The following is a 13116-nucleotide window of genomic DNA, read 5'->3' on the forward strand; positions in this document are numbered from 1 at the left end:
TACGAGTTTTACTCGTTTCATGCTCGTACTCGTCAAAAATGCTTTATCGTCTGAAACGAGTATCCGGCTCATCCCTAGTGTAGACGGCGAGTCTGTTCGGCCAGGAACATTCCTAACAACTCAGCATTTACTTTGGATCCAGCAACATCTCACCTCAAACACGTATTTAACTATAATATGTTTGAAAGCAAATGCTTGTTTTGATTCATTCACACAGCTTTCTCCAACTCCAGGTTCATTCAAACTGTTACCACTCACTGGTTTTCTTGCAAACTGCTGTACTTCACACATGTGCGCATCCACAATAAAGACTAAAACATGCAGCAGGTCTACTCTGAGGCAGCGTAAAGATGAATACATCACATCACATGAAACCGCTGAGACACTAGGAGACCTGAGTCATTTGAGACTAACCGTTAGCTCGTCAATCCTGAAGCGAGTGAACTATTTCTGCGAAGCTACCTTTACAAGTGTGATATATAACTTATCCTTCAGAAAGGCTGAAGCTCTCATTAAGACGAGCTAGCTCTTCTCTTAAAGTGGGATAAATGCTTAGGCTGAGAATGTTCTCTGGTTCAGCTTCAAGAGCGGTGTTGATGGTGACGTTATTTGTTCTCTTGAACCTTTATGCTCTTGTTAAAAACATGTGCTAATTAAACTCTTGTTTCTAGCCGTCTCTTTTGTCCTCCCCAGTAGGTCCAGCAGGCAGACACTAAGAGCACCTGGATGTGTAGGGATAAGTCATTAGCCAGGCTGTGAGAGTGACTTATTACCACAATTAAAGCCTGCCGTTTTTAGCCCATTAGGAGACGGTCTAATGCACTCCCCTCTCATCACCAAACTATTTCTGGCAGCAGCCGAGCCACTTTCAGCTCCGTCACATGCAGAACTAGGAATATTTGTTCAAAAGTAAGAAACAATTACAAACAGGTAAAGTTTTAACCAGAGGGCTGATTTATTCCAAAAATCCAAGTCGAGATCAAATAAAGATCTTTAAAAATAAAGAGTGGCTTTGCTGTCTCAGATTAGACGAATCTGCAGATTCACTGGTGTGGCTGTGATTTCTGTTCTTCTCAGGGATTGTGGCTCTGTGGTCTTTGGCCGTTCTGTCCTTTGAGCGGTTCTTCGTGATCTGTCGGCCGTTGGGGAACATTCGATTGCAAGCAAAGCACGCCATCCTGGGTCTGCTCTTCGTGTGGACCTTTTCCTTTATCTGGACCTTCCCTCCAGTTCTGGGCTGGAACAGGTACACCGTGAGCAAGATTGGAACCACCTGTGAGCCCGACTGGTGAGAAATGACTATTTCTGATGTCCATTTAAACCATGGCACATTTCCTACATAATCCTGGCCTAAGAAATGCTTGTTTGTTGATGTGTTTGTTTGTTTTTTGGAGGGCACTCACAGCACTGGTCCTGGCTCTTCTCTTAGAATAGAAAAAAAGTCACATTCCCATCATTAAATGAATAAATGTAGAATAACAAATGCAAAATTTTTTCTGACTTTGTAAATTAAGGAAAAATAAAAGAAAAATGAACTCAAATTTACAAGACAAGAAAAGAAATCAATGTAGTAAAATCATTAAAGAGAGCAAATGATGAAAATCTGACTTTTTCATCCTAGTGTGCTGACATGTGGGTTAGGGTCACCACCGTATCTATAAAAAACCCATCCACCCCTTTCCTGTCAGTGGTTGAGCTTTGGGAATTATGTGTCTAAAGCGAGCCGTTCCTCAAAGCACCTGGAGAGTTCCCACCCAAAAACATAGATGAGGATCTGACATTTTTGTTTACTGAGATGGAGAGTGGCTATGCTGGAACAACAGAGGGCAGTGGTGAGCCCTAGAAGTGTCTAGCCTGCCATCTCCAAAGAGGGAGAAAAGGAAATGATGGAGGGGCTGCATTTCTCTGCCGGCTGCATGAGGACTTAATTCTCTGGTTAGGCAGCTAGCCCCTGTCTCTCACCTGGGGCCTCATTTATCAAGCTTGCTAACGCACAAAACAGGGTCGGAAAACTGCGTAAGCAACTTTCCACGCAAACTTTGGGATTTATAAAAGAAAATGTAGCAGAAACATGTGCGCAACTTTAAGTTGACTAAGGACCTGGCTTACGCACATGTTGGACATGGAGAGCACCCATAGTGCTGCTGCTGAGAAGGATACAATTATGAAATCCTGCAGCATTATCACTTGTACCCCCCCCCACACACACACACACACAGCCTGAAGCACAGAATACAGAATGCAGATTATCAGTAGGGGGACAGATTGAGACAGAATGTCATGCGTCTGTGACAGTGTGTGTGTCCTGTCACTGTGACCTAATTGATCATGCGCCCTGGCTACGTGTACATGGGAGATCTCCGTTTGGCTGACTGGTTAGCATGCGTTACTTTCACCTGAGAGTCTGGGGATTGGACCATTTTTTATATCCGCCATAGATCTTGCTGACGAACTCACAGCATTGACAGCTTCAGCAACGCTGTGCCACTCCGTGGATTTTTTCTTATCTGTTTTGCAAAAGCACTTCCTTTCATTTCTCCACCTCACCCACAAGTACCTCAATTTATGCTTCGGTGAAATAGTGCTTCCTTGATCTGCCTTGGTCTACGGTCACAGTCTTAATGGTGGAGTGCTGCAACAAGCCGACTTATGTATATGCATGAGATCCACAAGACACTTTGTTAGGGTTGGGCATCGTTTGATTTTGAACGATTCTGATTCCGATTCCAATTCCTTGTTTTGATTCCAATTCCTATAGATTCCCGATTCCGATTCTTTCAAGACAGGACATGCTTTACATGAGCCAGCTAACCACAGGTCCTACTTGATGAAATAATCTTAACTTCACGATGAATTCTAACTCTATGATTAACAACATCACCTTCATTTAGACAAAAACATGTTTTGGAGAAAAAAGAAAAAGACTTGAAGCACAACCAGTGCGTTTGTTTCTGACCACAACCAAAGTCTGGAAGAAGCCTCTGGGATGAGAGGCTAAATGTCTCCAACACATCCAGAAATGTCCAGCTGTTTTCAGCTAAAGCTCTCAGGATGATCATGTCCAGGATGACTGAGAACTACACCTCCATGCTGCAGCAGCTTCAGTCAGAACAGGAAGTGAAACTTAAACGTAGCTGCTGTCAGTAACAATCTAACAGATTTAAACATTAAAACTCTCAACAGAAATAGTTCAGAAAGGAAATTAAAATGTTCACAACTTTGTGTGTGATTTATTATTATTATTATTATTATTATTATTTATTGTGGCAGAAGCTAGTGTGGTCCACCACAGAGAAGCTGCTCTAGCATGATGACTTTAATTATTCTGCATGTTATTGTTCAGCCTTCTGACGCTCACACACACACACACACACACACACACACACACACACACACACACACACACACACACACACACACACACACACACTAACCACTCTAATCAATTCAGGTAACTCAAATAACTAAATCATTATTACAAACTCCCTATCCATAACAGAAAATATCGACATTAAATTAAACACAAGCATAAATATGAATCTCCCCTCCCTGGGAGTAGGTAGATCCCAGAAGTGCTGATTAGACTTCCCAAGGAGATGAGCTGCAGGTATGAGACTCCATGGGCAACTCCAAGTCACTGGTAACTCAAATAAAATACAAAAACACATGCATTCATAAACATTAGAAGACTGATTGTGTGCACATCAACCAGTCATCCTGGACAGAACACAAAAAACAATCAAACAAACATTTTCGGAAGACCATACCCCTGAGGTGACAGACACTGCTGTCACACAAACACAAAAAAGTAATTTATTAGAGTACTCGATTAATTAGTAAAAGGCTCGATAGAGTACTCAAATACAAAAATATTCGATAGCTGCAACCCCACACACGAGTGTTGGTGAGCAGCTGCGTCTGACTGCTGACGCTCCGTGTGTTTTTATTTCTGCAATGAGACAAACTCGCCTCACACCATCCAGAGTTTGATCTTTAACGCTTCTATTAAATCCACTGTGTTGACCTATTTAACAAGTTTCCTCTACGCTGCAGGAGTTAAAGTTTACATCGCGGAGTAAAAGTTCGGCAGATGCGTTTGTTTATATCTGGGTGGGGGGAGGGGGGACTCGGTGCTGCACACAGACAGCTGCTGTGATCAGCTCTGAAAAGCATTAATCACAATTTGCAGATCACGTTTATTTTTCATGGAGATCGACCGCGGATTCCTCTTCCATCGGCATTCTAAGAATCTAAATAAAAAACTTTGAATGATTCCAGGAAAAACTAACAGTTGGAACCGGTTCCAATCAATGCTCAATGCCCAACCCTACTCTGCATTGACCATTTATGGCAGAAAGTGGGTGTGTTGGGGGCAGGAAGTGATCCAGAAACAGCTGAGAACCTTTCTAGGTAGCTTCTGATTTAAAAGGCGGAGATTGCGTGAAGCTGTGCGTACTCTATGTTTTATAGGTAACAAACCTACTTGGCGTGAGTACTGTTTTTTTGCTTAACTTAAGTACAGTTTTAGTAAGGATTTTACGCAACATTTTATAAATGAGACCCCAGGTGACTAATGACATCCCTAATGAGAAATAAACAGTTAGAGAAAAGTGAAAGTGAGGTATGGATTAATCAGGGCAAAGGTTACATTAAACTACAGACTAGGGTTGTTTGTGCTTATGGGCCAAATATCAGTTCAGAGTACCCATCCTTTTTGGAGTCCCTGGGACGAGTGCTAGATAGTGCTCCATCAGGAGACTCCATTGTCCTGCTGGGGGACTTCAATGCTCACGTGGGCAACGACAGCATGACCTGGAGAGGTGTGATTGGGAGGAACGGCCCGCCTGATCTGAACTCGAGTGGTGTTTCTTTATCGGACTTCTGTGCAAGCCGCAGTTTGGCCATAAAAAACACCATGTTCGAACATAAGGATGCCCATCGGTACACTTGGTACTAGGGCAGCCTAGGTCTCAGGTTGATGATAGACTTTGTAGTCATATCATCTGACCTGCGGCTGTATGTTTTGGACACCCGAGTGAAGAGAGGAGCGGAGCTGTCAACTGATCACCACCTGGTGGTGAGTTGGATCAGATGGCAGGGGAAGATGCCGCGTAGACCTGGCAGACCCAAACGCATAGTGAGGGTCTGCTGGGAACGTCTGGCAGAAGAACCTTTCAAGACGGTCTTCAACTCCCACCTCAGGCAGAGCTTTGACCGCATCCCGAGAGCAGTAGGGGACATTGACTCCGAGTGGGCCTTGTTCCATTCTGAGATTGTTGAGGCAGCTTTTGCTAGCTGTGGTCGCAAGGTGGCCGGTGCCAGCCGTGGTGGCAACCCCCGTATCCGCTGGTGGACACCAGAGGTTCGGGGAGCCGTCAGGCTGAAGAAGGAGGCCTACAGGGCGTGGCTGGTCTGTGGGTCTCCGGAGGCAGCAGACAGGCACCGGATAGCCAAGCGGGGTGCAGCAGTAGCAGTTACCAAGGCAAAATCTCGGGCGTGGGAGGAGTTTGGTGAGGCCATGGAGAAGACTATCGATTGGCTCCAAAGAGGTTCTGGCAAACTGTCCGGCAATTCAGAAGAGGAAGGCAGCAACTCGCTCACACTGTTTACAGTGGGGATGGGGAGCTGCTGATGTCAACTGGGGCTATAGTCGGACGGTGGAAGGAATACTTTGAGGAGCTCCTCAATCCCACCTACGCGCATTTCGAGGAGGAACCAGAGCCAGGAGACCTGGGTATGGACTGTCCAATCTCGGGGGCAGAAGTTGCTGAGTGTTGAGGGTCTGCCCTCATGAGGAAATTACTATGCAGTAATTTCTCCAAAAGACTGTGCCAAAAACGCCCTGGAGCGTGAATAAAAAGGCATATTAAAAATCAGCGCCAGCAACAACTCCATGTCCCATGAGCCTTTGCACCTGGAAGCAATGTGATGACGTCACCGAAGTGACGCCGGATCTCGGAACTCCCAGGTCCCGCCCGCATGAGTGTGCTTAAGATCTGAAGCGCGGAGCAACTCGATCTCTTTGTGTCCAGCTTCAGCTGGTGTTTGAAGAGACGTTTGGTGTCGTGTCCAGAGGTGCTACGGCTCCGGACACGACAAGAGGCCGAGCCGCAGGGGTTTTCTTTGTAAAGAAGAAGGAGGGGGCTCTCCGGCCCTGTATTGACTATCGATGGTTAAATAAAATAACAATCCGGGACCGTCACCCTCTTCCTCTCATGGGCACCACCCTGGACACCATCACCCAAGCCGCTGTATTTACCAAACTGGACCTGCGCAGTGCTAACAACCTGATTCGTATCAAGGAGGGTGAGGAGTGGAAGACTGCGTTTATCACGCCCACCGGCCACTATGAACATTTAGTGATGCCTTTTGGCCTCTGCAACAGCCCCGCCGTCTTCCAGCGGTTCATTACAGATGTGCTAAGAGACATGTTGGGCCGCTGGGTCTTTGTATATCTATATGACATCCTCATCTACTCCCGCACGGCCGAAGAGCACATCCGGCATGTTCGGGCTGTTCTGTCCCGCCTCTTGGATCATGAACTGTACTGCAAACTGGAGAAGTGTGCATTTTACCAGGAGTCCTTCTCCTTCCTGGGTTTTACCATCTCCTCCCGGGGCCTGAAGATGGACCCTCAGAAGGTTCAGGCATTAGCTCAGTTGCCTCTACCCACGACCCTGAAGCAGTTGCAGAGCTTCCTGGGTTTCTCAAACTTTTACCGGAGGTTCATACGCAACTTCAGTTCCCTCGCAGGTCCTCTGACCTCACTCACCAAAACCACCAACCAGCCTCGCCCTTTCCGCCTTACTCCAGAGGCTGCCCGTGCTTTCCATGAGCTGATTGAGCATTTTATTAAGGAATCCATCCTCCTCCACCCGGACCAGACCCGGCCCTTCGTCGTGGAGGTGGACGCCTCTGATGTGGGAGCGGGGGCCGTCCTCTCAGAACGGGGCCCGGACTCTAAGCTCCACCAATGCGCCTACTTCTCCCGGAAGTTTCCTCCCACACAGCATAACTATGGGGTCGGCGACAGAGAACTGCTGGCAATAAAATGGGCTCTGGAGGAATGGTGGCAGTGGCTCTTGGCGACCACCGACCCTTTTCTCATCTGGACCGACCACCAGAATCTCATCCATCTACAGACTGCCCGCCAACTCAACCCTCGTCAGGCTCGGTGGGCCCTCTTTTTCGAGCAGTACAACTTTCATATCGCCTACCGGTCCGGCTCCAAGAACCTCAAGGTGGATGCTCTCTCTCTGCATTTCGCTCCAGATTCAAACCCCCCGGAGCCTCTGACCATTCTACCGACTCAACGCTTCCTCACCTCCCTCCAATGGCCGTTGGAGCGATCCATACGGGCCGCACTTCCTGGCAATCCGGCGCCCCCAGAGACTCCACCGAACCGTCTCTACGTTCCAGTCTCCTGCCGACAAGAGGCACTCACGTGGGGGCATTGTTCACGGCACCTCATCTCCTAACCCCTGGAGCAATGAAGAGGTTAAAACCTTCCTCTCTTTGCTCAGCGACGAGAGAATCCAGCGCAAACTGGATGGTGCGGTGCATAATGAATAGATCTTTCAGGGACTTGCACTGGCAATGTCCACCCACGGCTATGAACGCACCTCGAAGCAGTGCCGAGAAAAAATAAAAACGCTCAAAGCTGAGTACAGGTCCGTCAAGGACCACAACAGCAGGAGTGGAGCAGACCGGCAGCAGTGGAAGTGGTTTGCCAAAATGGACACCATTTTTGGTGAGAGGCCAGTGAGTAATGGCCGGGAGAGTGGCGTGGACACAGCTAACACTGGACCTCAGGACAACGGTGAGTGAGCACTTATCATAATGAGTAATAATATGACCTCCGTTTGTGCTATACTGTACTATAGTGCAAACGAAATGCTGTGCTAGCTTTGGGTAGCGCTGATGTGCGACCAAAAGGCTAGGGTAACTCCAGGCTAGTTGTGGCATGCCTACTAGCCTAGCTTGTCCATTAATGTCTTCGGTTAGTACTTGTGTTTGTGCATATTAAGTAACTGTTTTTGTATTATAAAAGATACAACTCTGGAAATGTGCGCTGATGAGAGCCAGGACATGCCCGACACCAGGGACATGGACGCTGGGCCCTCATCTGCAGACAGCGGCCGTAGCTGCAGCCCGAGCATCTCAGCGCCGTCGGTGGGCAGCAGACCATGCTACGGTGAGTTCATTTGCAACAACAACATCAAAATATGACAAGCACGTGTGATTACATATAGATCTTCTTGGCATTTATTCAGGAAAAAGGAAGCGGGGGAGCACCAGCGTGTCACCATTGATGGAGACGCTGGTGGAGAGTGACGCGGGGTTCCTGGAGACTGCGAGGAGGATGAACAGCTTAATGGAGCAGCAAATGGAGGCAGATGCGGAGGACAGACACCTGGACAGGGAGAAGAGACGAGAGGAGAGGATGGCACAGCAGCAATTTAACGACTCCTTTTTGGATGTGCTGCGCAGTTTGGTGTCTGCTGTTGAGAAATCAACCAAATGACCTGATCTTTTTTTTACTTTGTTAGATGTGCAATAAAGTGTTTGACAATGCAACGTGTAATCCATCATTGTTCTTTACACAGAATGTGAAGTGGAAAGGTCCTTTGAAGTGGAAAGGTCCAATCATAGTTCCAATATAAAATTTTGTGCTAAAATAGCATACACCAGCCTTGGGTATTTGCTTTATTCATCTCAGATTTATATAGGAATAAATACCAGGTAGGTGTCAGTGTAGACAAGATTAGGTTATGTTGTCAGTCAATGTAAACAAGAGTCCAGATATTTACCTGCACTTGCCTTAACGACTTGAGACATATGGCTAAGCCTTGGATGTGCATAAAACAATTGCTTAAGTCAAATTCATCTAGCTGATCTGCATTCATTTGGACATGATGTCCATATATTTTTTGGATTTAAGAGTATTTCCTTTATTTGTCAGCAGGCGTGTTTAGAAGTGTCAGAAGCTCAAATGTGTACAGTCCACACTTGACTTAATACAAACTCATGAAATATATTTGCTCAGGAGCTTCCTCGGAGTCTGCAACTACTCCAGGCAGTTCATTGAGGAGTACACTGAAAACCCCTCACTGAACTGCTTCGGAACGACACACCGTTCGTGTGGGACAGACCCCAAGAACTCTCCTTCCAGTTCCTAAAACAGAAATTGGCGTCCGCACCCTGTCTGGCTTACCCAGACAAGGATAAAGAGTTCTACATAGAGGCTACCTTCTCCTCTCACTGCCTGAGCACTGCTTTGAAGCAGAGACACGGTCAGGACATGAGAATCATGGCATACGCCAGCAAGCCTCTGAGCAAGGTGGAACTCCAGTTCTCAGACTGCGAGAGAGCTCTCGTCTCTACAGTCTGGGCAGTCGGACACTTTCGTAGTTACATTGGAGGACAGAAAGTGATCATTGAAATGTGTCATCAGACCGTCACCTTCCTAAACAACCAGCGACTGCACGAAGGAAGAGTGTCAAACAGCCACATTGCAACGTGGATGATGGTGCTCCAAGGATATGACATTGAGGTCAAGTATGGTCAGAACACCAAGCTAGCGCTAGGACAAGGGCTAGCAGGCTGCCAGCACTGTGACTCTGACTCTGTCATGGGCCCCCTGGACACACCTGCCGCTGTATACCCAACCGCATCCAATCATTGCTACTTTGATGAGAATGTTTGCCAAGGGTTTCCAAAAGTTTACACTGACGGATGTGCCTATCTTCCGTGAAATTCCACCTCCCCTATCGCCCACAGTCATCCGGACAGGTCAAACGGATGAACCGCACGGTCGTCTCCATGCTCAAAAAATACGTCTGCTCCACCGGGAAGGACTGGGACGTTAAGCTCCCTCTGGTCCTGATGGCCATACGGTCCACTCCCCAGCGATCCACGGTGGTTACGCCCTTTGAGATGATGACCAGCAGACTGATGACCCTACCACTGCACCTCCTGTATCACCCAAAAGATGTCAGTGTTGCCACTGCCTACACCACTCATCAGTATGTGGCAGACTTGAAAACACACCTCAGAGCTACATTTGCGCACGCTCAGAAGAAACTGGAGACCAACGTAGAAGGCGCTAAAGCCTACTACGACCAAAAGACAACCAGCTGTGAATACGAGGGTATTCTACTTCCGGTTCGCCAAACCGGCAGGCAAAGCTAAGAAGTTTCTGTCCTGCTGGGCGGGACCATTTGAAATCGTGGCAAAACTCTCTCCAGTTGCATACAGGTTACGCATCACCAAAGCAAGACAGGAGCCTGTCTACAAATGGGTGCATGCGAACCAAATCAAACCCTACGTCAAAACATCCCCGCGGGTACAGAGACCAGACTCCCCGCAGGAGGTAGACGTTGTCTCCACATAGTTCTACGCATGGAAATGGAAAGGGGGGGTGAGTGCATGTCTAACCCACTAACATGTACTAACCGACCCCCCCCCCCCCCATTCTTTTCCCTAACCAAGAGAAACTCCTCCTCCTAGACCTCAAACAGGATGTACTTACTAGAACCTTACAGGGTACCCACTTCCCATTCACGTTGATGCAGAAAATTAGAACTTGGTTTCCTGTTAAATGTTCCCATAGTTGAGACTAGGAATGAGCGAGTACACCACTATCTGTATCTGTATCTGTATCTGTTCAACCAACTAAATTATCTGTATCTGTATCTGTACTCGGAATGGGCGTGGCATAACACGGAAGTGGGCGTGGTTTAACCGGAAGTGGACGTGGTTTACATCAATGTATTATTTTAAGTCTGAAATTGATATGGATTGATCAGAAGTTGCTATGTGTATTGTTTATTTGAAACCTATTTACAGAGCAACCTCAGAATTGAGATTAAATATTTTTGATCACAATAGTAAAGGAACTATTACAGAACAAGTTTTTCAATAAAATCAGAACATTAATATTTGAGTGCATGGATTAATACATCTGAACTCATGCAGTAGGAACTAGGAAATATGAAATGCTAGAACCAGACACAACTTTATATATATTTTTTAATTTTAATTTGATTAAACTGATTTTTTTCTTAACGCTCTTGGCATTTTCCCACACAAAGTTAAACAAAACAATGTTGATTAATGTGTGTGTGTGTGTGTGTGTGTGTGTGTGTGTGTGTGTGAGTGAGAGAGAGAGAGATAGAGAGGGAGAGAGGGAGATAAAAAAAATAAAAAACCCGACCTGAGTGGAGGTAGTGACAACAGCACGTCAGCTCTGTCTTGTCAAATGCACCATGTCAGTTACGAAAAAAGTAACTTTAAATATTCAACCGAAAAAGAGGCGAGCTGAAGAAAACCAAGGGAAAACTGAAGAAACGTGAGAAACAGTGAAGCCATCACAGCGCGATCCGTTAGTGTCTGTGTGTGTGCGTGGATGAGCCAGACGGACTGCGCTCCCGGCCGGCTAGAGAGTTTTGTAAGTAGGGAGGGGCGGGCGCTCTATGTGACTGGCCAATCACAGAGCATGAAGACAGTCAGTTACCCAATGAAGATTTTCCTTCAGCACGATTACAGATATTGACTAGTTTTACTCGTTTCATGCTCGTATTCGTCAAAAATGCTTTATCCGTACCGGATACTCGTATCCGGCTCATCCCTAGTTGAGACACCTCACATCTATAGGCTTAAGTCTATGCTAAACGTTGGTATTTGAAAGGACAGTAGGCATTTCCACCTTAGAACTAGATACCCAAAACGCTCCATAGACACAGATTATACCACCTTAATCTGCACATTGGTCGCCCTGGGGCTGGGATGGCTCCTCACGGCCGTGATAGCTTATTCCGCCTACAGGCGTGTTAATAAACTCCAGGATAAGATGCACCTGCTCACCTACGGTGTGCCTCGCGACCGCATTCGGAGAGAGTCCAAGCGTGAGTGTACCACATCGGTCTAAAGGGGGTGAGCAACATTTTATTTGTTATTCTGTAACCCTAACAGTAGTTTCACTTAAGTCTACCTCACATTTTTATCTGAGTGTTGCATTATGTCACATTCTTTATAAGCTACACACTGAATGTATTACCTAAGAATGTATTTTATGATACCACAGGGTTGCTATGAATTTTCTTGGCTGTTATGATATTTTTTTTTGGGGGGGGGGGTTCTATATTTTTGTTTCTTACTTGGTCACATTTTAGCTAGTGGTTATGTGCCAGCCCAGCTCAGTCTGTCAGTGAATCTGTCAGCTGCCCAGCACAATGTAGTACCTCTTAGTTTTATGGTCCTTGTTTTAGCCCAAAGACTGTCCTAATCCACCCTTTGGACCAAAAAGGGGGGAATCTTGGGACCACATAGGCCAATGCGCGCTTGCGAACTATGGACTCTCGTACATGAACCGCGTGCCCATGAACTGAACTGTATGGCCGGCGGAGATATGCCCTTTTTATCCCTCACGGGTGCCCCTGTTAAGCCCATGGACTGTGGACTGCCTGATCCCTGTCCCCTTGTCCCCATGGACTGTGGACTGCCTGATCCCTGTCCCCTTGTCCCCATGGACTGCCTGATCCCTGTCCCCTTAGTCCCCATGGACTGTGGACTGCCTGATCCCTGTCCCCTTAGTCCCCATGGACTGTGGACTGCCTGATCCTTGTCCCCTTTTGTCCCGTCATGGAGTTAACCGCATGCCGGCCTCCCTCCATCCACACTACTGCCTCTCGCATGGACGACAACACCCCTGGAAGAATTTGCGTACCACCTGCGTGGGTGGCTCCTCCTCGTTATGCGCGTGGGGACTATCCCGTTTCCTATCCTCTTTTGTTTTTGTGCCTGACCAGGATCCAAGACAAAGACCAAAGAAAAAGACCAAAGGCGACCAACGTTCCTGAGGGACGAACCCATCTGTGCTTTCAACGATCGAGCTCTGGCGCGATCCCCGAAACCAAAAGGGGGAATGTTGAGGGTCTGCCCTCATGAGGAAATTACTATGCAGTAATTTCTCCAAAAGACTGTGCCAAAAACGCCCTGGAGCGTGAATAAAAAGGCATATTAAAAATCAGCGCCAGCAACGACTCCATGTACCATGAGCCTTTGCACCCGGAAGCAACGTGATGACATCACCGAAGTGACGCCGGACCTCGGAAC

General features: G+C 47.0%; 1 protein-coding gene across 1 annotated transcript in view; it reads left to right on the plus strand.

Moving 5' to 3' along the window:
* Positions 1 to 13116, plus strand: part of valopa (vertebrate ancient long opsin a) — an 80152-nt gene that overhangs the window by 32504 nt on the left and 34532 nt on the right. Inside the window, exon 2 of the mRNA XM_054750212.2 lies at positions 1078 to 1288. Within this exon, the coding sequence (XP_054606187.1) occupies positions 1078 to 1288 (211 nt within the window). The remainder of the gene's footprint in view (positions 1 to 1077; positions 1289 to 13116) is intronic.

This window comes from Nothobranchius furzeri, chromosome 12 (genome assembly GCF_043380555.1).
Source record: "Nothobranchius furzeri strain GRZ-AD chromosome 12, NfurGRZ-RIMD1, whole genome shotgun sequence".
Lineage (NCBI taxonomy): Eukaryota > Metazoa > Chordata > Actinopteri > Cyprinodontiformes > Nothobranchiidae > Nothobranchius > Nothobranchius furzeri.